General features: G+C 37.3%; 1 protein-coding gene across 1 annotated transcript; it reads right to left on the bottom strand.

Annotated features, from left to right (window-relative positions):
• Window positions 1–26: 26 nt before the first annotated feature.
• On the bottom strand, window positions 27–20,731 carry LOC108669509 (DNA mismatch repair protein Msh2). Its single transcript, XM_018156856.2, has 21 exons — window positions 20,580–20,731; window positions 18,056–18,111; window positions 16,905–17,028; window positions 16,482–16,621; window positions 15,538–15,651; window positions 14,819–14,977; window positions 13,824–14,006; window positions 8,902–9,139; window positions 8,397–8,544; window positions 7,798–7,903; window positions 7,427–7,541; window positions 6,616–6,761; window positions 5,789–5,960; window positions 4,904–5,125; window positions 4,010–4,159; window positions 3,634–3,716; window positions 2,767–2,858; window positions 2,433–2,580; window positions 1,337–1,414; window positions 823–921; window positions 27–364 (listed from the first exon to the last, which is right to left on the bottom strand). The coding sequence occupies exons 1-21, from the start codon at window positions 20,611–20,613 to the stop codon at window positions 203–205; spliced, it is 2,769 nt and encodes a 922-aa protein (XP_018012345.1). The 5' UTR covers window positions 20,614–20,731; the 3' UTR covers window positions 27–202.
• Window positions 20,732–27,927: the final 7,196 nt, after the last annotated feature.

Here is a 27,927-nt window from a genome sequence, read left to right as displayed (position 1 = left end):
CCTTAGAAGGAGTTAAAAACCAATGAAATTTGGACAGATTTAATAAAGATTCTATACGAACGAATTTTAACCAGCGAATTTACGTTGGCGCAGAACGATGACACACTTTGATACTACAATCGGACTCGTTGAAAAACTTGATTTTTTTCACCAATATTCTGCAATTCTAGCAGCCTAATAATATATAGTAAATACCTCGTAATTAATATGATACTGCAAGCAAATGATTAATGTAAGAGTTGTCCTTGGCCACAATGTTTGATTTCAGAATACACAGAGCTTGCTCAAGTTCGTCGTCACTCATGTTGTCAAGTTTCCAGCCAGATGCTTCCGTTAAAGTTGCCTTAATGAGCTCTTCTCCTTCCTGAACAACCAAGAATAAATAATGACTACAGGGCAACCACCGTTCCAGACAACGTATCGTATTATTGCATCAAGAATGTGCATTTGAACTTTAAATGTTAAAAAAATATCTTGACAACTGGAAGATGAGAATATAACCGACAATACAGAAGAGAGACAAGAAATATTGTAGTAAAGGTAATTTGAAACCGTACTGATTTTCAGCCGCATAATGAAATCGACAAAGAAATGCAAAAGAAAGGACGGTGAGAGCTAAATTTGGATTAAAACAAAGTTGACGGCACAACTGCGAGTAGAAAGTATACATTTAATAAAAGAATGACGTTCAATTAAATCATTTTAATCTATCATATTTAGAAAGTTGTTGAAGGAATATCGGAACAATAATTAAAAAGAGCATAGTCTGTCTACGGCTCCAAAATTCCCTGAAATTAATAGTCCCATTCAACAAATACTCACAGATTTTTCTTTCCTCCTTTTGACCACAGCATCAGGATTATCTTCGTCGTCACCAGCAGCAAAGTTATCTTCTAGTTCATCAGCTTTCCGTTTAGCATACTGGAGAAATAATTTACCAACTGGATCATTCATGTAATAAATTCAATCTAAGTTAATTGATCAGCAAAGAGATTAATTTGAAAACATAAACAATGTTACTTTTATTCATTCTGGAACAGCACCAGGAGACGATCAACAGTTTACACACATACGTACAACAAATTTCCCAAGGAGCAACAAAAGATATCGTAAGACAAGAATAGAATAGAAGCGTCGGCACTGAAGAAATAGGCCCATGGTCTGTTGCCGATTCTTGTACTTTTCGTGACTTAATTCACAAGGGATCCGGCCTTTAGAACCCGATCGTTCTGACCAGGTGTATCATTTTTCATAATACAGTAATTATATAAAATTAAAATTAGCAACAAAAGACACAGCAAGAAGACGCCAAAATCTCGCACAACTACGAACTTACCTCAACAACCTTAGGTGGGAAGTGGGCTATTGTAGCGCAATGGATTCCAAAGCTTCTGTCGCACGCACCAGGTAGCACCTGATCGAATTCAGGGAAAATTTAAAACACAAAGTAATTTCAGATTAAAAAAGGAAAAAAAGGGAGGGCCGAATGAACTTATAACGCTAAAATTAGAGCGAATATATACACCTTTTCTGCTATAAAGATCAGTAAATTTAAAAAGTCAAATCAACCTTATCTTGTATACCGCATAAACAAAAATTTCATTTTGTACCATTATGCACAATTGCTACGAGGCCAAATACGAATAAAACTTCAAATTTAAGTTCATATTCCGTTCGAAAAAAAAGATTGTCTAAATTATATCTCAAGTAGAGAGTAAAAACGCGCTTATCGCTATGTATTTGTGTAGAATATTTCTGAAAGTTCATAACTAAATAAATACAAAGGTCGAAGGGATCAAGTGAGTGGGAGAAATGTTTAGAGTAGTTTCCCGTATCTCAAATACCATAACCCCAATCTAAAATACGAAGCAAGAGAGTACAATGTCAGAGGACTTAATACAAAAGAAGTGTAAGTGGCGGCTGATGAAAATCCAACATCAAAACTTAGAGGCTGAGTAGGGCACGGAAACATTCAGCAATCATTTGACGTTTTTCATTGCATGTTTTGAGCCAATTTTAGGCTTAAGTTATGTGATCATGATTATGGAAGCTATCCGTTGGTTGCAGGTTCTCACATTGACCTCATCGTTCAACAAGCAATTCGAGTCAACTTTTATGTAGTTACAAATGAGATTCATACTCGTACAATAAAACGTGCTGTCTGTGCTCAATACAAGATGCTGTACTTTAATTAATTAATAATTACTTCCTATGAAAATGGCATGAATAAAAATGCTTCTACAGAACTTATTCAACTCCCCTGTCAATAAAATTAGACAATAGTAGTAATTAGGTCTGACAATTACCTACAAAGACAGTGCGTTGGATTTTCGTTAGAACCTTATATTTCAAGCTGTTGCTTTGATTCTCAAAAGAAATTAAATAAATTACTTCTTCGCACCCATCAGCAAATTAAAAACATTTCCTTTTACCTGGTACAATAAGGTCAATGTGTCTTCTGAAGTAGCAGCCGCCACGTGGAAGTTCCTGACAGTTTCAGGCAGAACTTCTGCTAAGGCAGTCACTTCATGGAAATGTGTAGCGAACAAACAATAGGACTTGATTTCCCGAGCAATGTGTCTGAAAAAAGAGATATACTTTCATAGAACACTAAAAAATTTCTCTTCCAAATCGATCAGAAGCCTTTTTAAACTATAACTTTAAGTTAGTTAATATGGCAATAATATCAATAACACCTGAAATTAAAACTAATGCTCATCATTTAAGACGTAATTCTTAGGGTCTATCCTCGCGGCCATCACTCACTCAGATATGGCCCAGGCGAGGCCAAACCCGTCGTAAGTTGAAGTACCACGACCCAGCTCATCGACGATGATCAAAGAGTCGCGTGTTGCAGTCTGCAGCAAAGAAATCAGTGATGTCGTCCGAAACACAAAGAAAAGATTTAATGCATCGAATCTGCTTTTGCTGATCTGAGTGAAGTTCCAATCGTTAGAGGCTCATGACGCGTGTTAAAGTAATATTGAACCAAAATGACCAAGCCGTATGTGATAGGCAAGGAATAGTAAGAACCAAATTACCAATCGGCATTAATAAAATTTCTAGAATCGACGCTGAATGATAATAAGTGATGTACAGTGTAAGGTAACCCGGCAACCGAACAGCCCCAATTATTACAAAAGAATATCGTAGTAGTAAGTACATAGTACCTAAATTAGAAGTTTATTGAATGAATTGTAAAATAAATCGATCACACACAGCACAACATCAGGTACACAAACATTCGGAGAGGAACCGATCATTGATTCCATCCATGACTCGATTCATAGCAAAAAATGAAATTAAATAAATCTGAATGCTTCCGAGATAAATTTCGTTGATATGTCAACGGTCATAAAAAAAAACTAAATGATGTCGAAGTGGAAAAGATGAAAATCATACAGTATGGATGGTTTACCCCAGTGTAAGCATGAAATCATTTCCAAGGAAGTTTTGGAGCTAGAGGAATTTAGAGTTTACATTAAAATTTACTAAAATATTCGTTAATACAAATGATCAAGAAACAGTTCATTTACTTAAAATAGCCACCTGAAGTAAAATATTTTAAAACAAAACAATAGACTGTGAACCATCTGCTATTACAGGCTTTTCGTACATGGAATTCAAGCTCACCTTGAGTATACTTGAAGTCTCCAGCATCTCTGCCATGAAAGTAGAAACGCCCTTTTGCTGACAGTCACCGGCACCAACTCGAGCTGATGACACGAAATGATTTCAAGCGCCGAGCATGAATAAAATACACAAAGGTCTAGCTATCAAGTAAAATGTAAGAACATTAAACTCTCATTGAAAACTGCAAGCAACTTGCAGAATCTTGACATAAATTAAATTCATGAATACCCATTCTAGCCGGCAAGGTCCATATAATAGTTTCTTATAGTTATTGAGAAACCGTACATATAAAATGTTTCATACAATAATATTTCCAAAGTTACTTACATCGAGAAGTACAATAGCTTGAACAGGCAAGGAATGTGACAAGACTAACCTAATATGGCGTCCACGATTGGAATGCTGGCCTCATTGCATGGCACGTACGATCCAACGTGAGCCATGAGCACAGCCGTAGCCACGCTACGAAGGTAGGTGGACTTGCCACCCATGTTCGGCCCCGTGATGATATGGAAGCAACCATTATCTGAACGCAGCAAAGTTTTCAGAAGACTGTGATGGAATGTTATTTATTTTATTATTAGGTACTTTTAAGGAATCAAAGGTTAAAGCTATCATCAAATAGGTAACTAACTGATATGAATACGGAATGAGTTCACACAGAACCACTCCTGGGACTGTTGAAATGCAATAGCAACCAGATTTTCTGTAATCGCTACGTTAGTCTTCATCATCCTTTATGCTATAATAAAAAAGGACAAACCATTTAGATTCCTAAAAAAATACAACTCAGTAGTCAGTACTGCACAGCAGTGAGTGACAGAGCGCGCATTTTCTCGTCGACGAAAACATGAAGTCACGGGCGGACAGACAGACGGACGGACGCACATGGCGAGCACAATAGGGCATTTTTTTCCATAAATGAGAAAATGCGCTAAAAAGGTCAAAAATACCTCGACTCCCATCCATCACTCATGTTGGTGACAGACATCCTGCAATTCGAGGCAGGGATGCCTGCACTGGACGAACTGAAACGCAGTGAGCACTGAGCAAGTCTCACCTTCACCCATGCTGATGTCATGAATATACGACATGCCAACCTGCAGTTCAGGCAGGGATGCCTGCACTGGACGAACTGAAAGAAGGCAATGACCAAATTTCATCTTCACCCATGCTGATGTCATCAGGAATATACGACACGCCATCCTGCAGTTCAAGGCAGGGATGCCTGCACTGGACCAACTGAAAGAAGGCAGTGACCAAGTTTCACCTTCACCCATGCTGGTGTCATTAGGAATATACGACACGCCATCCTGCAGTTCAAGGCAGGGATGCCTGCACTGGACGAGATGAAGGGAGCCCGACCCCCGAGGACGCATGTGGGGTCGCACGTACGGCACCAGGGACGAGACAGCGGCGGAGGCCAGAGCACTGATGCAGTCCAAGGTAGTGAGGGCAAACGACAGGCTCTGGATCACCTCCACATACCCACCTGGCGAAACTCAAGCGTTACCGACATGCATAAAGTCATGTTCTAATGAAAAACGATATTGGAGTAAGTGTACGTACCTTTTTTAATACCTAGTCATCTTGCTGACGGATAACTTGGCACATGTTTGGTCATGAAGGATACCTCGTCAAGTTCACCAAGTTTACACAGATAGGATAAAAACAGGAATTATGACAGTAAACTAAGTGGGTAACGTTTACCAGCCTGAAAAATCAATCTGATTGGCTGCATGTAAAAGGCAAGAAATTTAATATTGACATTGCAACTTGTAACATTCACTTGGGACAGTAACAAAATACAAGGGCGATGTTTAAAGATACAAGCTAAAAATCTTCACCTTTTTTGCGAATATCATGTCAAACCCAGGTTTACGAGCATCAAGTAAATTAAGTAAAACTTGCAACTCATTATCAACAATCCCATAGATTTTCTAGCGCTTCAAGCCTCACCAGATATTATGAGCAATATAGCGCTCCTAGTCGCACTCAAAGAGTGACTTTTATTCCTGAATTGCGGTATTGTTTCGGCCTTGACTCGGAATATTCAGTTACAATTCAAAAGAATGCATGTCAACAATCGATTTATCGATTGAGCGTCATATTAGTCAATAATGGCAAAAGTTAAAGGGTCGGCACCAGAACTCACTGGCAATCGCAAGAATTTCCGTAACAACTTTATGTTGCTGCTTCTCATACTGCTTCATCAGGGTGGAATATTCAGCGCTGATGTCAGCGACTCTGCTATTCCGGAAACGAACGCCGGCTTTGTTAGTGTCCAGCGTGTGGTAGGCGCGATTATTGCGGATGGACTTCTCATCCTGAGGAAATAATAGGAGTTGATAGGTATATAATGAGGAAATAATAGGAGTTGATAGGTATATAATGAGGAATGATAGGAGTTGATAGGTATATATAATGAGGAAATGATAGGAGTTGATAGGTATATAATGAGGAATGATAGGAGTTGATAGGTATATAATGAGGAAATGATAGTTGATAGGTATATAACGAGGAAATGATAGGAGTTAATAGGTATACATATAATGAGGAAATGATAGGAGTTGATAGGTATATCATGAGGAAATGATAGAAGTTGATAGGGATAGGTTTAGTTCAGGTATGATAGGAATACCGACATACATGAACAAAGGATATCGAAGAATTGCAATATTTTGAACAGATGAGAATAGTTTTTGCATGAAGTTGCAATTAAATTGAAAGATACAATGCACAAATATTTGAGGCCTGATCTATTATAAGTTGGCGCAATGTTCGATGAACGAGTCAAAGAGACTAGCAATATTTATACACTAAATCAACACGCATAAAAGGAAATGCTGAAATACCAGTAATTCGAAATAAATGATAACTTTACGGAGGTTATTCCTACAACCTTAAGAAAAAACAAGACCTTTAGATCGAGCCAAAAATTTCAAATAAAATATTATTAATCCATCTAATAGGAGTGTCTACCTTCAAAGTGACTCTGAAGAAGTGGCCGTACTGGCCGTTTTGTTCAAGCTTTATCGTTTTGCCAGCCTCGAGTCCCAAGTCGGCAGCAGCTACACGCAGGGCGCTGTTTAGTTGACTTTCCAACGTGTCCAGGCTTCCCCGGATGGCTGGATAATGGATGACGGTTCAATTATTTTATCTTGCAAATGGAGGAATTACATTACAACCCTTGTGCAGAACTGCTTCTTTCAGCAAATTTATTAGGCAAAAAATCGCATGCCAGGTACAGACAACGCATCGAATCCGCCAGATACAGATACGAATCCGTTTTCAAATATTATGAGGTAGCATAAAAAAGGATTGAGCACAGAGCGCGATAATCGATACTGACAAAGGAACGATTATATTAGGCTTTAAAGAAGCATAAGAAAAAGGTTATGCTAATTAAGGGTTTAGAGGTTATTTTAATAAATTAAATTAGGAAAACACTATGATCAAAGGTTGTTTTTTATCATTATTTTACTAATTAATGATAAAGAAACTCTTCATCAAAATATATTGTTTTAATTTTAGGCACAGGCCTCCACAAACGTCATTAAATCTAATGCAACAGCAGACACGAGAGCTTCAGTTATCCTCTAAAATGCACACCCATAAAGATCAAGAAATATGCCGATAGGTTGGAACCATCGCATTTTGGGCTAGCTTCATTATTAATCGCCATAAATTCACTGTTAAATATGAAGACCGTCGGAAAACAAGGATTCAAATACAGATCTGAAGAAAATTTGGTCGAATATGAAAGATGGAACAGGATTCTAGGCCCACATACCGCAAAGTTCTTCATCAAAGTCCGGTTTGATGACATAAACGCCTTGCTTGACCTGATCTAGATCAACAGTCGTCTCAATCATCTCCTGGAATTTGCTGAGGTCGCCAACACTCTCCTGAAATAGTGTAATAATTGTAAAGGCGTTCTATTTCAATACTTGCAAATTTCACAAAGGAAGTTACTGTTGAGGTTAAAATTATTTATTCATGATAACACGTAATGAGTTTACCATCAATTAATCTAAACGAACTGCAAAATATTTAGATACAACATAAATATGGAAGATAAAAAAAAACATTTAAATGAAGCCCATATTATTGCGTTCAAAACAGACAACGCATACAGGATCCAAACGCACGAAGCCAACATGCCTGGATTGGTGAGATGAAGACTGCAGAGATGGTAGCGCAGTGAGGTCCTTCATAACGAGCCAGAGACTCGCAGAGATCTGGCAGCACCTCGGCGCACTGGTATAGTCTGTCTCATCACACAAATGCAAATGTTGAGTCGCGTAGTCGCGTATCAACATAAAAACGGCAAATAAATCGGTACATCAAACTTATCTTCTCCTAATTAGATAACGTCTATTAATTTACACTAGTCAATTTTAAGGAGCATTGACGTTTGAACGGCGCATAAGAATAATTGTGGGCATCTTCTCTGAATACGTCACTTTAAAGCTTGCGTTCATTCAACTATAGGCAATACCTACTGAAGTTTAACACTAGAAATTCATGTACGTTTACCGATTCTCGAAACATAGAGTAAACTATGATTTGGGAATCACAGATGAAATGGTGCAGAAATTCAAGTAGAGAAAATAATTTCATGCTTAATCAAAGCATGCAACACCAAGCTAATAATCTGGCATTTTCCAAGAATTAGACCTGACAACTTATAAATGGTATTATATAATTCAATCCAGGAAGACTTTTCTATTTAATAAACGAAAGATAAAAAGATATCGGACCGGTGACAGTCCTGCAGGTTTGCTTGTTTCTTGGCGAGCCGCCTGGCGATCCTGGGCAGGTCAGGCACGCGCTTCAGGTGCACCTCCGCGACGCTGTTGCGCATCTCCGCGCTCTCCACGAACGCCGTCACCAGGTCCTGCCGCTCCTCTGCGCCACAACAGTACCAAGTTACCTTCTTGCATTGACTCCAATAAATTACATATCTGTAACCGAAAACAGTTACCTAGTTGTACAATAAATGACGCATCTGTGCCGAAACCGTAACCACTTACCTTCTTGTATGAGCTTTAATAAATGACACGTGCAACAACCGTAACCAGTAACCCCGAAAGTTTAGGCTCAATGACGCCATGTGAAACGTCAAAGCTTACTTTTCCTGGAATAATATTCATGATATAAAATTAACCCAATCGTCACAACCCTAATAGATAATTCAATCAATTTCTTGAATACGTCTTTTTGATGCTTTTAAACACGCAAATAATTTTACGACTGTACACTTACCAATCTGGTTGATATCAAGCAGCGGCTGCCTGAGCCACTGTGCCATCATTCTGTGGCCGGCGCTGGTGCGACATTTGTCCAGTACAGAGAGCAGCGTAGTGTTGTGAACTGCGGGGCCTGTGTTGTCGTTGGTCTCAACGTGCAAGGCCTTTAGTGCAGCGGAGTCCAGCCGCATGAACTGGTTCAGGTCATACACGCTGCAGCTGAACTGCCCGAAGTTCCCTTCGTTTGAAGTCAGCTGAAATACGAGGCTTACATTAGTCCATATAATCCTGATAGGATATATTCAATCTGGACCTTCAGCCGCATGAACTGATTCAGGTCATATACGCTGCAGCTGAACTGCCCCGTTTTCTCTTCGTTTGAAGTCAGCTGAAATATGAGGCTAACATTAGGCCATAGAATCCTTATATAATCTCAATTACTCTCCGGCAACAGTGAGAAACTTTTTATTAAGTTTCATGCAGAACTTCAGTATTGGTCTCAATAATCAACATAGAGAACAACACGCAGAAAAGTAGGATTGAATAACGGGAGAAAAGTTATTTAAAATATAATCACAAGAAATTCAATGGCTGCATTAATCTTGATGATAGTAAAAATTTATTTTGATGCTATATATCGATGCTTGAGAAAGTTGAGAATAGGTACTTAACACGATTTTTTGAACGACGGGATATCAAGGAATGGAAAATGGATATAAAAAAATGAACTGCTGAATGAGCTTAAGTTGAATGATCAGACAGTTTATTTATGGTTATAAAAAAGAACATGCCATTATTATTATTGCCGTATTCTGTCAATTCATATAAATAGGAGTTAATCCCGCGCCATGAGATTAAAACTTTTTTTATGATGTTCAAATTTCAATAAATCGAGATTTTTTTTTGCAAGATGCAGAATTTCAACGCGTTAACAGAATAGTTCGTTCTTAAGTTTAATAAACACGACTAACTCATTTGACTACTTCATATAGAATGACGAATTAATAATAATGCCAAGTTAGCTAAGTAGCTACGTCAAAGAAAAAAACCCTGGTACAATAGCGACGAGTTCTCAGATAAAAAAAATCAACCTATCACTATAGAGCACAACTCCCACAAGCATGGTCAACAAAATAATTACCATCTCGAATATGAAAAATAGAATGCTGTAGTATGATGAATGCATCAATAGCTATGAAGGCAAATCATCACTAGGACAACACGAATATACAAATTTCCTTACAAGCCACTAAGGATCCAACGAAAGGTTTCTTCACTACTTCAGCCCAAAAGTCAACGACAAATATGCCAACCATGTCCTTATTTAAAGTCATCGTATATAGTAGAACCGAATTATCCTAAACTAGATTTTAGAAGATCAAAAACTAGACTGTCAAAGAAAGACTTCCACACAAGCCGAAGATGTCTGCGCAACAGCAGTGGCAAGCGGCCAAGCCTCCATTGTACGGAGGGAGTTAACCGCCGACTCGTTCGAAGCGAGATCCGACTACGTTTGAACGAGAGCATACCATAGGGATAGACGCATGTGGTAACATTAGCGTCCTTACCTCACTTCGTAGCAACGAGGAAGTTTTCTTCTAAGGCATGAAAAAATTATGATTTTTGATTTCAAAGCAGTTATTGCACACTAACACGTTAATCGATCAAAATACATAACAAATTTTCTCTGAATTCGATAACTCTTAAGCCAAAGAGAGGTCAACTTTACTTTTAAAACAAATTGATACATGAATTATTGCCATTACCTTACTATAAAAAAACCGGAGAATTGATCCAAAATAATTGACCAAAAAACATTACTCTGAGTATGACAAGGACTCTCTGAGCGTCATGAGAGATTTTTCTGCCAGCGCTGTAAAACAAACTTCAATGTCACCAAAGCACGGACACTTTGGTCGATTCTCAAAAGAAAACAATGTTGTAAAGTACTGATACATAATCCTTACTGTGTCTTGGTACGCACAGTATCATTGCGTAATAAGATTTTTTTTTTTTTTGCCCACGTACATGCTGAGAACAATGACAGTTGGTATAGAAGAAACACGAGTCGAAACTTTTTTATCGATCAAGGGAAAACGATTTTGCGTCAGACATAATCTTGACCAAGTTTAGACATCCCGATGTTTGCCAGTCACTAACTTGTAGTTTGCATCACATGACGTAGCATTTACGCCGCCTCGTTTATCCGGCAGCGTAGTTTTGTACACGTATTTGCCGTTGCTGCTCTCTGCGTCAGTTAAGCGAGAAGATATACCGGTACCTATTTAACTGATACGAGGTTTGCGCGATCTACAATTTTGTAGTCAATGAACTGAATGGATGTTTCACCAAAAAGCGGTAAATAAGGGTTAGAGCACCGAAGACAAGGAATTCTGTAATGCACCGAAGGTTAGAACTTCTTCTAAGGGTTCTGTTGTCTTCTAAGGGTTAGAGCACCGAAGACAAGGAATATACTGGAAAGTTGGAGTCCAATCATTAGACCCAGCCATGGAGGCTGATGGAGCAATCCCAGTTTACATGTCCAGACTGACGAAATTCGATCTAGCAGGCTAATACCGCCTTTACCGATCTACGATAGATTGAAGACATATCATTAACAATACGTATCAAAGGATGGCCAATATCATCTCATGGCAGGGATAAGATAAGTACAGAAGCTTCTAGAACCACAATTTCAATTTGGCGTTTTCCAGCCAATGTTTTCATATAACACAGTCTGCACCCATGGTCGTGTCTGAAAGCCAGGCATTTATTTACACTCAACATTCCGTCTTTTGCAGATTTCAGAACGCTTCTTGCTACATCAAAAATGCAACTTAAACGCGTTTCCATCGACACTTCTTTGCTCTGATCGAAATTGACCGATTATTTTCACGATGCACCCGTCAACTATGAAAAACTAATTTCAATCAGCAGTGCTCAAACCGCCAAACAAACATTACCAGTAGTGAATGAACGCACAATGGACTTTAAAAAGCTAATTGAATTCAGGCAAGCACACACACGATAGCTATTGTATTGGGATTTTTCTTGATTCTAAAATTTACTTTTGAGAGGTGGAATCATAGGGCATTCAAGACCATTAGATCAATGGGTTAATTATGAAATTGAAATGTGATTTCAATTTGGTACGTAGAATTTTGGCCATTAATATATAATGTAACTTTTCTCTGAATTTTAAATTGCGAGTTAAATAGTAAATGTTGATAGACATTGAAACATTCTTTAAATGAAGTTTTTCAATTTCGAAATTATTAACCGAATCCGAATGTGGATTATGGTATTCGGCGAGACAGGGTATGGTATAATGCGATTTTAAAAACTCTGAGATTATTTTTCCCGAGCAACACCGGCTTAACTTGATTCAATAAGAGTATTGCGTCCGTTGAGGCTTCTGCGACTGTAGCTGATACAAAAAATATTGAATTCGTTTGATTTGAAATTATTTGACTCTGATGTCTTCCTTACCCTCGGAATGCACTTTTTATGCTCAGTGATTACGATGATAAACTATCTGTTCGTGTTTATAGGTGAAATGTTTCTAAATATCTTAGAAAGACAAAATGGTCATCCAAGCAATTGGGCACAAAAAATCGAGTACGCACAAATAATGCAACGACTGTCAGTAATAATCAGTCAAATCGTTGTTCGTGGTGAATAATAGAGGAACTGCTAGAAAGACAACTTCTTCCTCTTGCCTTTCGTCACAGATTTGAGAACTATTACTAGTATTGGCAAGCGTGCAAGCAAAAACCGTGCCTCTGCTAGGCAAGATATTCAGCTTCACCAATGGTTGAAACGATACAGGGAAATAAACGAAGATCAAAATAACTTCATTGAAGACAAAGTCGACCGAGATGACTGCATCAAAATTTTTGCAATAAACGGCTCATTCAATCTCGAAATGAATATAATGGGAAAGCTACATTATTCAAATAACATCAACGAGTTAATTTCAGACGAGCTGGAACATTGTCAACTATGTTGGCTGGCACACGTATCATAAACGATCAAGATTTGTACGTTTCAAACTCAGTTCAAAATGTACTTATCATTTATAATCCACGCGTCAGAATGTAGCAGTTTGAAAACTTGGCGACCACTTACATCTAGTTCACAGTCAAGTACCTCATTGCAATATCTTTATTTTATGAAAAAATTAAGTTTAATATGAAGATAGAATATTCGTTAAGATATCCTGATCCAGACAGACGTCAAGATGCAAAGCACGAGTATATAAGATAAGCGTAGTTCATTTTATACGTTGATGGCTCACGTATAGCGGGACAGGCACCGTGCAACTCAAGCTCAAGTATTGAATACTTCAGAGGCCATGACGATCGAATTTTCGATTTAATTGAGAGAGTCTCAGCCCAAAAATAATTATAAATTAGGAACACTTGGATATTTGAATCAAACATTGAAATAAAATAACGAACGTGAGAAATTTTGATTGATTGATATTTGATAACATTAAAAGTCCTTCCCGTCATCGGAGGTGCCGGAGTGAGAAGCGAGGTAGTGGAAGGCCAAAAAAGTGAAATAAGAAACAAATTAATATAAGAGGCCGGACAGAAAATGAACTTCTATATCGCCCAGTGTCAAATCGTATTACTCTTGCACTACGAAGTATCTCTCAAGCTTCCAGAGTACCTTTGTAATACCTAAGAGTTGGTTGAAACGCTCCATATAATAGAACAGGTCATCAGACTGCTAAAGTAGGTATTAATGGCAAGCTTGAAATTTGTCCTTAACATCGATGGACTAGGTAGACTCCTGCGTTTGGTATTTTTTTTAATCCGAGACGAGACGAGACAACAGGCTCTGTCCCGGTTCGCAATAAAAACCGGGACAATTTTCAGCCTGGTCTGGCCACGATGGAAATCAAGTATTGCTTTATGAAGATTAATTAATTACCTCAAGGTACTTGAGAGCAGCACCGAGCGCGCCGGTGGCCAGTGAGTGCTGCATCTCAGGCCTGGCCACGACAGATCCGCTGCTCCAGCCCCGCACGAGGCGGCTCAAATCCTGCGCCGCGTCGCTCGCGCTAAAGTCTGTCTTTTTCCGCTCCGTCACCAGCACCCCATTGCGCTCAAGGCACTGCACGGTTAATGTAAAACCGTTGCCCTTATAAATTTTACTAATTCAATGTAATCTAGAAACCCATGAATGAAAATGAGAAATCTAAATCAAGACGAAACTCTAATTATGTTCTAGATAAGAGCGTTTCGATCTTAGTTATAGATCTGACATAATTTCCTGCAGTATTCAAAACGCAGAACAACTCCAATTGCAGTTCTCGTCTTTCAAAACCTAGTAAGATGATACAGAAAAGCAACATATGTAACTGATTTTCTCGAATAACAAATGACAACTGAAAGATGATGTTATTAAAAGAAAGCTACATGGTAAAGGGCTGGTAAAGGAATCATTTGTAAACAGCTTAGCAAGAACTTGAAGAAAAAAGAAAAGATATCTTGCCATACAAATATGAGAGCGCAATTGCTCATCAGCTTTAGGCCAGTGTTGCATGTGAACAAGAATTTAACTCAGAAATTCTCCTCACGAAAATTCTTATTAGATTTGAGTAATAATTTACAGTAGTTGAAGTACTGAAATTATACTTGCTAATGAGAGCAGTTTAACGCTATAATCCGGCGCTAGATTCAAGATAAAGTTTAGTCTAGATCACTAACTATCCTACATTATGCAAGGAATCCCAAGATAAAAAATTTCATAATAAATTAGAATTGCTTAGGGATTGAAGACAAAACCCAAGATTTCTAAACAACAAGACAACAATTTTTCAATACCCGTCTAGATCCTGCATTTTCAGTGTAATTTATTAATGCAAAGAAATAGATCCAAATTTTAAAGCATTCAATGTTTCATATGGATTCCAGAGGACGTACCGCGCCATGCCGAGTCTTGGCCTCGCCATGAGGCAGCAGGCACTCCTTGGGCCCGAGCTGTACGATGAGCGCCTCCAAGTTGCTGAAATTTTCTGTGTCTGTAAACTGGCAAACTCGCAGCACCCGGGATGTGATGTCTATATAACCAACACCTACAGTCTGTGCATAGATGAAATATACCGTAGTTGTTAATGGTTAGAAGAATTTTATTGTTGGTAGTTATTTTTCAGGCAGTTAGAAAGATTTCCAAGAATTAAACAATAACATTGAATGTATTTTTTGCTTGCATGTATACAGACTGTGCTTATTATTCTTGTAAAACGTTTTGATAAGAGATGAAATAAATATCAGCACTGAATGTTATTCGTTTTGTCAGAACCTGTCGAGACAATAAAAAAATGAACTTTTATCACTTACAATTTTAGCTAATAACTTTTCATTTAACATCAATCAGAACTACACATTTATTGGCTACAAAAAATATAGAATAAATAACAAGACTATTAACTACAGTACTAAACATTAAGGATTAAAAATCACCTTGGTTTTAGAATGTGGCCATATCATAATGAAGTTATAAAATTACAGCACAATGCATGCTCAGGATATCGGGTAAAATGTGAAATCATCAACAAGAGGAATGAAGGAATCAATGACAACTTTAATTAAAAATAAATAACTTATCATTGAAATTTTTCACATTCGAACATGATACAAACCTTGTTAGAGCCATCAGAGGCAATTTTCACCCCCATGACGGCTGCATTATTGGTCTGTTCCTGAGAGCCCCCAAACAAAACGTCTTCCAGCTGGCTAAGATTGCCTGGAGATGCCTGCAACGAATAATGTTAAAGAAGATCCAAATTTAACTAGTAAAATTTACCAACACAAAGTGCCATTGATTAAACATTAATATATGTTCTAAAATACTGCCATAACATATTTCACCATGTAGTTCTAGCTCACTAAGTTATATCTGTAACTTGTAGCTCACTAAATAATATCTGTAACTTGTAGCTCACTAAGTAATGTCTGTAACTTGTAGCTCACTAAGAAATATCTGTAACTTGTAGCTCACTAAGAAATATCTGTAACTTGTAGCTCACTAAGTAATATCTGTAACTTGTAGCTCACTAAGTTATACCTGTAACTTGTAGCTCACTAAATAATATCTGTAACTTAATAACGTTTTCCTGTGCATCGATGAGACGATAACTTTCTGTATTTAAAAAAGATTACAAATAATAGATTACAGTATTTATTATTGAGACCATACATACATGAATATACCAGTAATTATTTATAAATTACAATTAATAATTGCAATATATGTAGGTTGTTTCCTGCAATTCAGGACTAAATATATCATAGTACCGGTATTAACTTCTCTTTCTGAGTTAAAAATTTAATTTTTAAATTCCTATGAAAGCCAATGTCAGGAAACTAGAGAGTATTTCATAATTTAATGCAATTGTTTTTTTTTATTAAATGGATTCAATGAAGCCATTACTGAGCTTTGCTTTGAATTGAGAGTGATTTAGAATCTCAAAAGACCAAACAGTTATCTCAAAGGACAAAATAACAACAAATACTTTGTAAACAAATAAAAAGATTCATGAAAACATATTAAACATATCAACTATTCAAGTAATAAATGTCTTACTTTGAATTCCTCAGCCCAGTCATTTTTATTATTCTGTTGTTTGTAGATGCTCACTCTGTACTGCTTCACCAGGAGCAGTTCTCGGATGAAGGTTTCAAAGTTGGACTGGTTGAGGAACACGGTGTCAACTTGATTTTGGCCTGGGAATGAGTTATATAATTAGATAACTAAGAGCATTTCCCACTTTGATGAGCAAATTGAATTATTATGACAAGATTAAACTATACAGCAGACATATCATGCTGCTTATATATCTGTTTCATATAGGTATACATAATAAAACTTTAGTGCATGTCAAAAAATGAAAAAGATTTTGAGATTTATAACAAAATACTGGTTCCTTCAACGAAAAAAAAAACTGATAACCAATGAATTACAATTGACAAGGAGCAAATTTCAATAAGAATCATTTTAAAAGATTACCAGAGCCTCTTTTCTTGATGACAGCATTTGTATGGAAAACAGTAGCTGCAGCAAGCCTGGCAGTCTCTCCATGTACAGAGTAGTAGTCTCCTCGGTCAAAAATTTGGGCACATGCTCTGCCAGCCTGAAAAATATCAATGACAGACTTGCATTCATATATTCACAATTTAATATCCAACATCATGAATGGGGATTTCTATTCTAAGCATACACTTACTATATCCAAGTTCTAATTAGCTCATACAAAAATTATGTAGGTACATTATTTAGTATAAACAATGATTGGCAGCTACTTTTATTTACTATCTGATGACTTATAATTGAAAACTAAAAACAAACATTATTAAAAACCAAATAGTACTCCAAACAAAAAATAGTAGTGAATGTTTAGGTTAAAATTTAGCATTCCCATTTCAATCACTAAATCATTCATCATTCAAAAAACAGAAGTGTATTATAAAGATAAAATTAGAATGGAAATTTTCAACTAGATAGGCAACAAATAGAGTATAAATAGGCAACAAACAGAGGGCAGATGCGCAGTAATTACAGACTGGCCCCTGATACCTTGGTGGCGAGGACAACATGTCTCCTAAGGCTAAGGATAGCAGTAGATATACAGAGGCAGTGTTCCGGCATGGCCTGAGACAGCTACGTCCAAAATACCTACATATATAATAAAGATACTAAGTCAGTTGAACTTAGCCTTACAAACTTAATTGATGCAGGAACTTGATTTGTATAGCAGTTTGTTTGTAAAACACATCAAAAAAACCTGCATGTACAGCAAACCTATCTTCCACATTAAAATTAATTGAAAAAAAAAAACAGATTCATGTAGGGCCTATATCACTTCCATGTATTCAAATAGTGTACTTACCTACACCAGGATGAAAACAATTATTTCTATATTGAGTTGTCTAATAGGGCTTTTTTATGACCCAATGGAGATTTTTCTTTTATGGAGGTCATTATCCACTACTGTTTTGTATATTGCTGTACATCAAAGCATTGTTGTATACCAGACTAAATTATTCTAATCACAGATTGAAAGGTGGTTTGGTCAAGAAGGAGGATGTTTGAAATATGGGTTTCCACTGTACAAACAAATTTTTAATAATACTGGATAATAATCCAGCTGCTTTTCCTACCTCTGGTAAAGACTTGAAGAAGGCAATTACCCCAGTGTGGTACTCTTGGGGTCCTTCTGTAAGATAAACAAATTTTTTAATATGTCAAGTATTTCAGTACAAAACAGAGAATACTACAGAAGCAAAAGCACAAAATTAAATAATTTCAAAATGGTTACAATGAATTGGAGCATTGAGCATTATGTAGCAAATATAGACAATAGTTTTCACAAAAAATTGAGATACAACTAAAACATTTTGAAGAATTGTGTTTCATCAATAACCAGTCTCTCAATTCTGGGCTTTCATAAATTATGAACAGTAAAACAGTAATTCTTCTCCTTATCAATGCATTCTTTGATTGCACATATAATTTTATAATAAAATAATCAATGACATGCCTAGTGTTGTATAAAATGAAAATAATTGAAGTATTTACATAGTACGCATGAAGCATGGGTGTGCTACGGGCCTGCTGGACCAAAGCATGAATGGGTAGTGACAGTATGGGGTGCGGTTGGGGTAGATTGGGATGAAAAAGAGAAATAAATAAGCAAGTGAATGACTATGGGCTGAAGGTGTAGAACCAACTTCAACCAAGGAATGGAGTTAAAGAACACTTTATGACTGCATCAGATAAAAGCAATGCCAAAACATGAATGCATGCATGCTAATGATGGTAGTAGAGATGGGGATCTTCTATTTTGTGTGAGGGCAGGGGCGCTTGGTGTGAATGGATGTACATATAGGTGGAATGCGAGGAGGGAAGATAAATGTATTAGGTATGTGTGATGGGGTCATGGGGAATAGAAGGAAACTGTGGAGCACTTGTTGATGAAATGTGGGTTGCATGAGAGAGAGCGTCAGTGTATGATGGAGGTGATTCTGAATCCAGGGTGCAGAGGGTGCAAGCAGCATTGCCAAGAAATGGATTTTTAGCCCAAAGTGTCGCCAGCCATTTTCAAGATGTGTCGCCAGGTAATTTTTAATAAGAAAATGCTGCTAACAACTTTGATAGTATATCCCTTACTCTCCACACACTGCAACACTTACGCTTATTGCAACTGATATTGTGATGGCTCTTTTTCTGGGGCCACCACCATAGTTAGTGCCCTAGCTGTGTAAGTGCTTGTAGACTTTTCAATACATGCTGTTTATCAATGATTTAAATACTGAATGGATAAATCATTTGTCATTTCAAAATATTTGTTTCATTAATTCAATTTACCAATAGCAAATTTAGTTTTGTTGGCCCTAGTCAATATTATTACCATACATTACAATTACATAGAAGTTCAAACTTGTTATCTTACTGCGTTAGTCTGCCTACTGCCTAACGGGCAACGGCAACTTTAGTTGCCAGGCCATATTTTGGCACTTGTCTGGAATTTTTGTAAAATTAATGTTTTGATAGATTAACAATGACCAAATGAAGTATTCAACCTGAAAACAATATTTAATTTACCCACAAATAATTCTTGGCTTTAATGGGTTAAGTCTTAAGATTGTTGTGAAGTGTGAACACCTATTCATCTATTATTTGAACTTTTTTTCAGCTGCAGAGTGCGATGTGAACTTATAATTTTTTTAAAGCTGGTAAAAGAGTAAAAGCTTGAATGACCAATTCAAAGGTCTTGACTCTTGACCAGAACTCCAGAAGTCAGCAGTCCATGGTCATACCTAACATTCATGGTATCAAAGCAGAGAGTCAAGAGTCTCAGAGACTTTTTTAGATGTCCCTAAGTTCATTTTTGAGTCCTATAAGCAGACCAGAAAGTATCATAGATGATAGATACCAGCAAGTCCAGCATAATCATTTATAAGAAATTGATTAAAATATTGAGTAAGCAGATGGGAAAATTGAAAATGAACAATTCTAAAAAAATCAGTGGTTTGTCACTATGGGCCACTCACTCAACTGTCTCACTCAACAGTTCAGACTTCAGAACATACAAAATTCCATGATGCTTCTATTAGAAGCAAATTAGGTTTATTAAACATTTTTCAAGGATTACAATTCATTGTAAAAAACAACAATGCATTTTATTTACTAAAAGCATATAGGTACTTGAGTTGAGTAGAGTGCATTTTCTAAACATTTTAACAATGTCATATTGATATTGGGTTCCCCAAGTTTTGGTTTACCTTTGTCTCATGTCACAAGCTTTCAATAGAAATACTTAGTCTCTTAGATATTTTCTAAGCTAATGGAACAAAAACTGATTTCATTCGTCTGACAACTGTGACAAGCTTTAATTAGGTATTAAGATATTGAAATGAAGGCTCACATGTTGATCAAGCGGTATTCAAAACCTACAAATCGTAGTTTTGACTGTTATCATGTGTTTTTCTGTTGACAAGTAACATCCTAGGACCTAGATTGCAGTTGCAGTATCTCAATCATTAATAGTATAAAAAGTAGGTATAGCTGTAATGTAACTGCAAGTTAGCCTGTTTATCGATATTAGTATCGAAAATTTAACACGTAATAATGTAAACAATAGGTAGTACATAATTCATTCATACTTAAAATCAAAGTCCTTACCGTTGAAATCATCCTTAGAAATGCTGTTAGACATATTTAAACGTTATCTTATAACGGATTTGAACATTAGGCAATAGGCATCTAATGAAGCTTAAAGTTCCCGGTTATTCTTGAAAACCGCGGACTATCACTAAACTCCCGCTCAGCTGATCTCATTGAGAGCTTCCACGAGATAAAAGATACCCTAAGTACGAAAGAGCAAATAACGGTGAAAGGCAGTTATGCATATCTATACCTCGCATCATATTGTTCTATTACTATGTTGCCTATGTGGTATCCTAACAATGCTCGTTTACGTTGGTGGGGTAATGGTGAGCCCATTGACTAAACCAACTCTCAATCGGAATTGAATAGAATAGATTCACTTGAATCGTCTATGTGAATTTTGGTCCGAATTGATTTAGTCATACTTAGGCAGAGTCTGGACATATGAGTTATGGGGAATAGGTTTCAAAGAAGGAGGTCTTGGGATTGAAGCAGAAGAGGCCCAGAAGAAAGGCCGTGATGTAGATGCAGGATCTGCAGAGTTTGCGCCGTATTAATATAATATAATATAGCGGTTTCAGCGTTAGTAGGCCGTTTGGCCTGTCGCCGATTCTTAACATCGCAGAACATACACAGCTTCTTGCGATCTCGACTCGCAGCTCACTGCTTCAATTTTGCTTTTGCTTAACCGCCCGACCTTCTTGCCGATTCTGACCAGAAACTGGCACACAGAGCTGGGATCGAACCCGCGACTCTCTGCTCCAATCGTGGTACTCTGAACTTTAACCACTGGGCCACCCTGCCCATTTTCACTTTTTTGGTAAAGGTACACGCCTGGTGTAGCATAGGCGAGATTTGTTTTACTTGAGTTATGTTAGCTTGTGTTAATTTTAGAGGGTAGATACATGTGTGCTTACTCCCTTGCTACCAGGGTCTCCTCGTCTGACTTACTCCTCGTCCGGGTCTCTACTCCCTTGCAGCAAGGGTCTCCTCGTCCGACTGATGAGTGAGCACATGTCTCACAACGCTGGCTACCTTCGTTGATGTTCTTTACGACGAGGGTATAGATGATGAGCAGCAGGCGCAAACCGTGAGTCTTTGACGCATAATGGAGGCATCACCATTTTCTTGCCACCGTAGCTACGGAGGGAGAGAGCTACAACATATTAGCGTACTTTGAGGGAGATGTTATGAAGAAGACCTCATTGTGAACTTGGGGATTATTTAATTACTAGACTCATTGAATGAAAAGGTAAAATACCCCAAAAATACTCTCCAATTGGGTCTGTAAATATCTGGCCTGATTTTTTTTTCACGTGGTAATGATTTATTGTCTTTCCATAACAGAAGGCAAGTGACTCCAGGTTTTTTGCCTGTTGGAGCAGTAATCTGAGAGCTGTTGTTTAACGTTGATTCCAGTGATGTTGAATGGACAATGGAGAAGTTTAGGCTGTAGTCATGGCTTCCTAAGTTTAACAGTACGTCTAAGTACAAGCAAGTCGGATGGGAATGTTGTCGAGTTCGTTTATGACGGTTATGACGTCACTATAGAGCCAGAAGAGAATTCGACCAGAGCTATCTCCGCACTGAATTGCACGAATTTGCTCATCATGAGGCAAAAAAATGTATGCTGAAGATTTCCCTCAGACACAATGAACGGTCAAAGAGACTCCAAAGTTTTAATATGAGCGTCATCAAAGTTTGATTGCCTGAGCATGCACTTGCAGCGTATGCTGCAATGACAATTTAGTAATGGAAGGCAGATATTACTATGTTTATTGGTAGAATTTACATATGCCAGTTTTCAATATTCATTCGTCTCTATTCTTCACACGGGTACAATTAATATTCTCCTCCTTTTAATTATGTTCCTTGGCTTTCCGTTGGAGTTGGTTGGATGCTTCAAATGCGCAACGGATACTTTTAATGAAGTCAAGGATGCAATGCCACTCATAAATGAAGGGGTTGAGTACTCTCGAACATGTATTGAATTGTGCAGGAACTGAGTTCATTTCTCTGTTGCTGCTCAAATTCTTGAATTCTTGTAGCACTACATCTTAGGCCCAAACCCACTCCTGAGAACTCGTTAAAAAATAGATGAATAAACAAAAATGTAATCATCGTATCCGTAACTCGTTACAATCGTGCTGTGCCTATCCATCTATAGCCACCTTACTGTTCATGAACAAATTTTTGAAACTGATCACAAGTTTTAACCCAAACTCGTTTTGCAAATTTTAGGAATTTTATCCCCGGCTTCTGCAAGTAATTTTAAAGCCTTTTCTATCTCGTGCTTTGCTTCCCATCCGGACAAATAAGCTGCACGCCTTATATATGTAGTGGAGAGTGGGATCTAAAATCAGTAGATCATGAGAAAGAGAGTTGAGTGCAGTGTTGTCTCATCAAAAACTGTATTCAATGTAACGAGGAATTCAACGGTTCCGCATCTGCAATAAGCTTCATTTTAGTTTTGCAATTATGAAATAATAATTTTTAATGGATTCGTTTGAGCCACAGGTTATTTCAAACTCAAAATATAAGACCTGACTGGGCAAAAGCTCAATATCTCAACTCTGGTTTTTTTCTGTCATTGGATGCTAGTGGGAGGAAAATACCCGTGTAAACAAAAATCTAACTTCAGTTGAATCAATATAAGAGTGAGATAAATACGAGTGAAATGATTACATTTATTCTTTGGACAGGTGAAAACAAATTGATGTATTTACAGTTACTAAAGAGTGAGTCTGAATGTTAAATTAATTAATGTTAAAATATATTGATATAATATTGATTATATAAGAACTTCAGATTTGTAATTTTATTTCGCGTTCTTTCCAACTTTGCTGAAAGTTTCAAGTCTTTTCAAAGCTCACATTGCTCTAGAAGATTTGTTCACATCCAGGAACAATTTGTCGCGAGTTTACCAGACATTCAAGTGTTCCAATGAGCTTACACAAACTAAGCAGGACTCTCGGGTTTTATAAGCACGTTTAATGTGGTAAGCGATCCAGACCGAGTCCAACACCTCTGGCGCGACATCGATGTCGCTGGCGAACTTTAGTGCCCTGTAACTTGGCTGATACAGAAAACCTGGGCTACACTATAATATGTAGACCACCCAAGCTCTCCGTGTTGCCGGGAGTACGTTGGAGACACCTCGTGTTCAGTCGGTTAATTGACAAACATTAAGGATTTATCTCAAAGTTCTCGCAATGAGATAGTAAGCGTCACATAAAGTGCCGACTCTCAGGCCCGACAAAACAATGAATGCCTCTTTAAACAAATCCTGTTTGGGCAGGGGCGAGTAATCAAGCTGATCTCGGGTTCCAAGTGCCGTGTGGATATGGTAACGCAAGCGCTGTTCATACGCTTCCAGCGATAACATCCGATGGCGAGCTTTTATGTCCAGTTTATGCCGGCCAAAGAGTCTTCTCTGGGAGATTTTTTGTGTATTCTGCGGTTGAAAATTTTTGGAATGGCTAAAATATTCTTGCTTTGACACTTGAGCTCGTGCAACAGATATTGCACACATCCGGAATGAGGAGGATTTGCTGTTAGAAATCATATCAGTCCTGGTACTCTTTAAAAATATGTCTTGTAAAACACGATATTGCTTCAGAGGTTGCGCTCGGAAATTTTGATACACTACGCAAAATTTAGTGAGCAAAGTTATTTATGTGTCGAAATACTTTGAAAAGAAAAATTATAAGCGTACTGAAAAGATTCCACTGAGGATATTAAAACTACTTTTACGTAGAAGGCAGCCACAAAAAAATGTATCACTCGAAATGTTTAAGCTTCATTTTAAATTTCAAATTGAAGTGTCACCATCAAAAAACTAATTCAATTCATGTCTTTAATCTCGAGGAAGCATTAATGAATTAATTTTGGTTTAACTTCAAAGCGATTTAAATCGTTTTATATTTTAACTAAGTATCGTCAACCTTGTTACTTGCAACGGTTAATGCATGTCCTGATCGCCTTGCTGATCTCTTGTTATGGCAGGAATGTTCAATTAGTGCTAGAATTACTTCAATATATTGCCAGACTTTAAACATGCAACAAACCAAGAAACAAACAAACATAAAACATACATGAACCTGCAATAGATTTTCAGTGGTGCGAGGCAGAACTATGCTAATCTTAAGCCGCTTCGGGACCCATTAAGCGTTCGTTTTTCGTACGCTTTTATAGTCCAAGCAACTCCAATAAAAATAGGGATGATAATAATCCATGCAGTGGAACATGGTAGTAAAATCGAATAATTATTTACATTGAAATTATTTAAGTAGACTACAGATACGCGACCGGCATGACAAATTTTCCCCCCGCTTTTTTGTGTTAAGCAGATAAAGCAGAGTAAAACGAAAAGCATTTTTTTTTCAAACTGTTTGTTAAATATAATTATTTATTTCATTGCTCTATGGCTGCGCAAGTGATTAGCGCAATAAAACTATTCCCAGATATGTCGTCCGAGAATTTTTTTTTATAACTGCAATATTCAGAATTGATAATTGTTCAGGCATAATCAATGATCAAAATATCAATCAATGATCAATTCGATCTCAATCTCAGAAAAAAAACATTCAGGATTTGAAATAGAGAAAGGATGACCAAGTATGAAGCTCATGTTGCGTCTTTTTGGACAAGCTAGATAATAAAAAAAATTTCGTGTTTCTTGAAGTTTCCACCCCACACCTTACGCACATTATATACCTCCCTAATCCCGCACCTTACGTACATAGCCTCCATAATCCTGCACCTTACGTACATTGCCTCCCTAATCCTGTACCTTACGTACATTGCCTCCATAATCCTGCCCCTTACGTACATTGCCTCCATAATCCTGCACCTTACGTACATTGCCTCCCTAACCCTGCACCTTACGTACATTGCCTCCCTAATCCTGCACCTTACGTACATTGCCTCCCTAATCCTGTACCTTACGTACATTGCCTTCCTAATCCTGCACCTAACGTACATTGCCTCCCTAATCTTGCCCCTTACATACATAGCCTCCCTAATCCTGCACCTTACGTACATTGCCTCCCTAATCTTGCCCCTTACGTACATTGCCTCCCTAATCTTGCCCCTTACGTATATTGCCTCCCTAATCCTGCACTCCCTATTATACCTGCCTCATCCTGCACCTAAGCGTGCCGTGCTCGCAGCTTTGATTGTAGTTGGGCGGTGAGTACGGCGTCCACGAGTAAGTTCCAGACCAGAAATTAGGATCGATTTCATCAGGAGATTCTCGGTGAAATTCTAACTCTAATCGGCCGCGATTACGAGCGCCGTTGGCATTCTTGGCGCGGTGGCCCTCGGCTGACCTCTGACCGGGCGCTGCTGCCGCATGAGAGCGGTCCGTTCTCACCAGAGCTTCTACAGTATAAGGACTTGTTAAGGAGAAAACGCTGCTATAATATTATAGTCTATTTCTTATTATAGTCTAATTGGTGTGAGGGCTTTGATAGTAATGAAAATATAAGGTAAAATGTTGCTATAACTTTTTATAGTCTAATTGGTGTGAGGCTTTGATAGTAAGGAATATATAAGGAATAAACACTGCTATAATTTATAATAATCTATTTGGTGTGAGGACTGTGACAATAAAAAAAAAATATAAGGAGAAAACACTGCTATAACTTATAATAATCTATTTGGTGTGAGGGCTGTGACAATAGGGAAAAATATAAGGAGAAAACACTGCTATATCTTATAATAATTTATTTGGTGCGTGGGATTTAAAAATAATCGCTCTATTTTTGACGGGCATGAATGACAATTGAATAAATAGATTGAACGTTAGCAGGGAAGAAATAAAAATAAAAGGGGAAATATTTTCCCTTAATGTATATTAATGGTTTGTCATTTAATGACGTCAAAATAGAATATTACGTATATATTGCGATACTGCGTGAATTAGGAATGCTCAAACATAATAAGTTTTTATTACACAGATGATAAATGTTCGCCTCCTTCCCGATGAATGCGTAACTAGAAGCATTATATATGATGGAAATACGACTTTGCACCCTCGATATTTGACAATGATATGTAAAGCAGAATTAAAAGGCTATTAACTAAAAATATGCATCTCTGAAACGTAACCTAGAGAAATTTGAACAGCTTTTTGAAGAAGTGAAGTAAACTCCGGTATATAGTGTGGATTTTTTGTTAATAATGTAGTCTTTTTCAGCTTATAGGATAGTTGATTATTTGATGCAATCATGAGCTTCAAATAAAAATATATATTAAACCTTTCGTAAATGATGGAACTTCGGTCATGAGCAACTAGGTACGATTAGTATTGACAACGTTAAATGTACCCGAGATCAAAGGGTTAAAGCCAACATAGCTTTAAAATATACATCTAATATTACCATCCCCCTCAGGTAAATGGATTTGAAATAACATTATTTCCGACGATGTGTGTTGATGTACGTCAAATGCACGTTGAAACAAGGCACATCTTTAACTGTTGATATAAGGTTCATTCATATTTCATCGCTCAGATTGAATGCCAATTTTATGGCAGGTTCTTAATTAAATTCTCTAATTCGACATCATTGAGATCAGAATACGGCCGTTAAATTTTCAAATTATTTATCGCCTTTGTCACCGGAGAAGCTTCTCAGCTTTGAAGATTTTTCACGATGAACGTGTTTATTATTTATTTTCAACTCGTTTTAATATTATATATTTATGTTATGCGACAATAACAAAGAAATAATAAAATGAAACTGGGTCTCCTTCATCTTCTCCCACGCTCCTACAACGGAACCAAACTTATTTCAACATCTTTAATTTTCTTATGTCCACTGTAGGTGATGCTGGCAAAACATTTAATTGCTTAATCTTACATTTTCCTCCAACCAAGAGCTATATTAAATTGTATGGAATACGATAAAGAAATTAAAATATCTACAATTCAAGACAGTTGAGTATTATTTTGTATTATTCAGGAAACATATTGAAACCATTGTTTCATTTTATTTGTTCATTTCATTGCAATTATTTCAGAAAAGCAGAAAATACATCAGTTCTAACTAGATTTCCCAGTTTAATATAAATATTTCACCGGCAATTGCGCAGCGAAACATCACAGTTGGCTGCCTCGGCTAGCGCGCTCCACAGTTCATTGTGATCTGTCATAGTCCCGCTCATTTAAGTGGGCTCTACAGTGGAAACTTGTCTGGCTTCATTTGTTCTTCCAGAGATTTGCATCTACGAATTATGCTGTGTTCATCCATGAGAGCTGTTGCATGGAGATGTCAATGCGACCTGAGGCTGAACGTGTCACAAGATTGACGTCCAGATTTGATTTCTCTGGGACGCATGGGAACGATTCTCTGTCTGTAAT

Source organism: Hyalella azteca, unplaced genomic scaffold (genome assembly GCF_000764305.2).
Source record: "Hyalella azteca isolate HAZT.00-mixed unplaced genomic scaffold, Hazt_2.0.2 contig12328, whole genome shotgun sequence".
Taxonomy (NCBI): Eukaryota; Metazoa; Arthropoda; class Malacostraca; order Amphipoda; family Hyalellidae; genus Hyalella; species Hyalella azteca.
The sequence above is the reverse complement of the archived record's forward strand: the minus strand, read 5'-3'. Positions and strand labels throughout refer to the sequence as shown.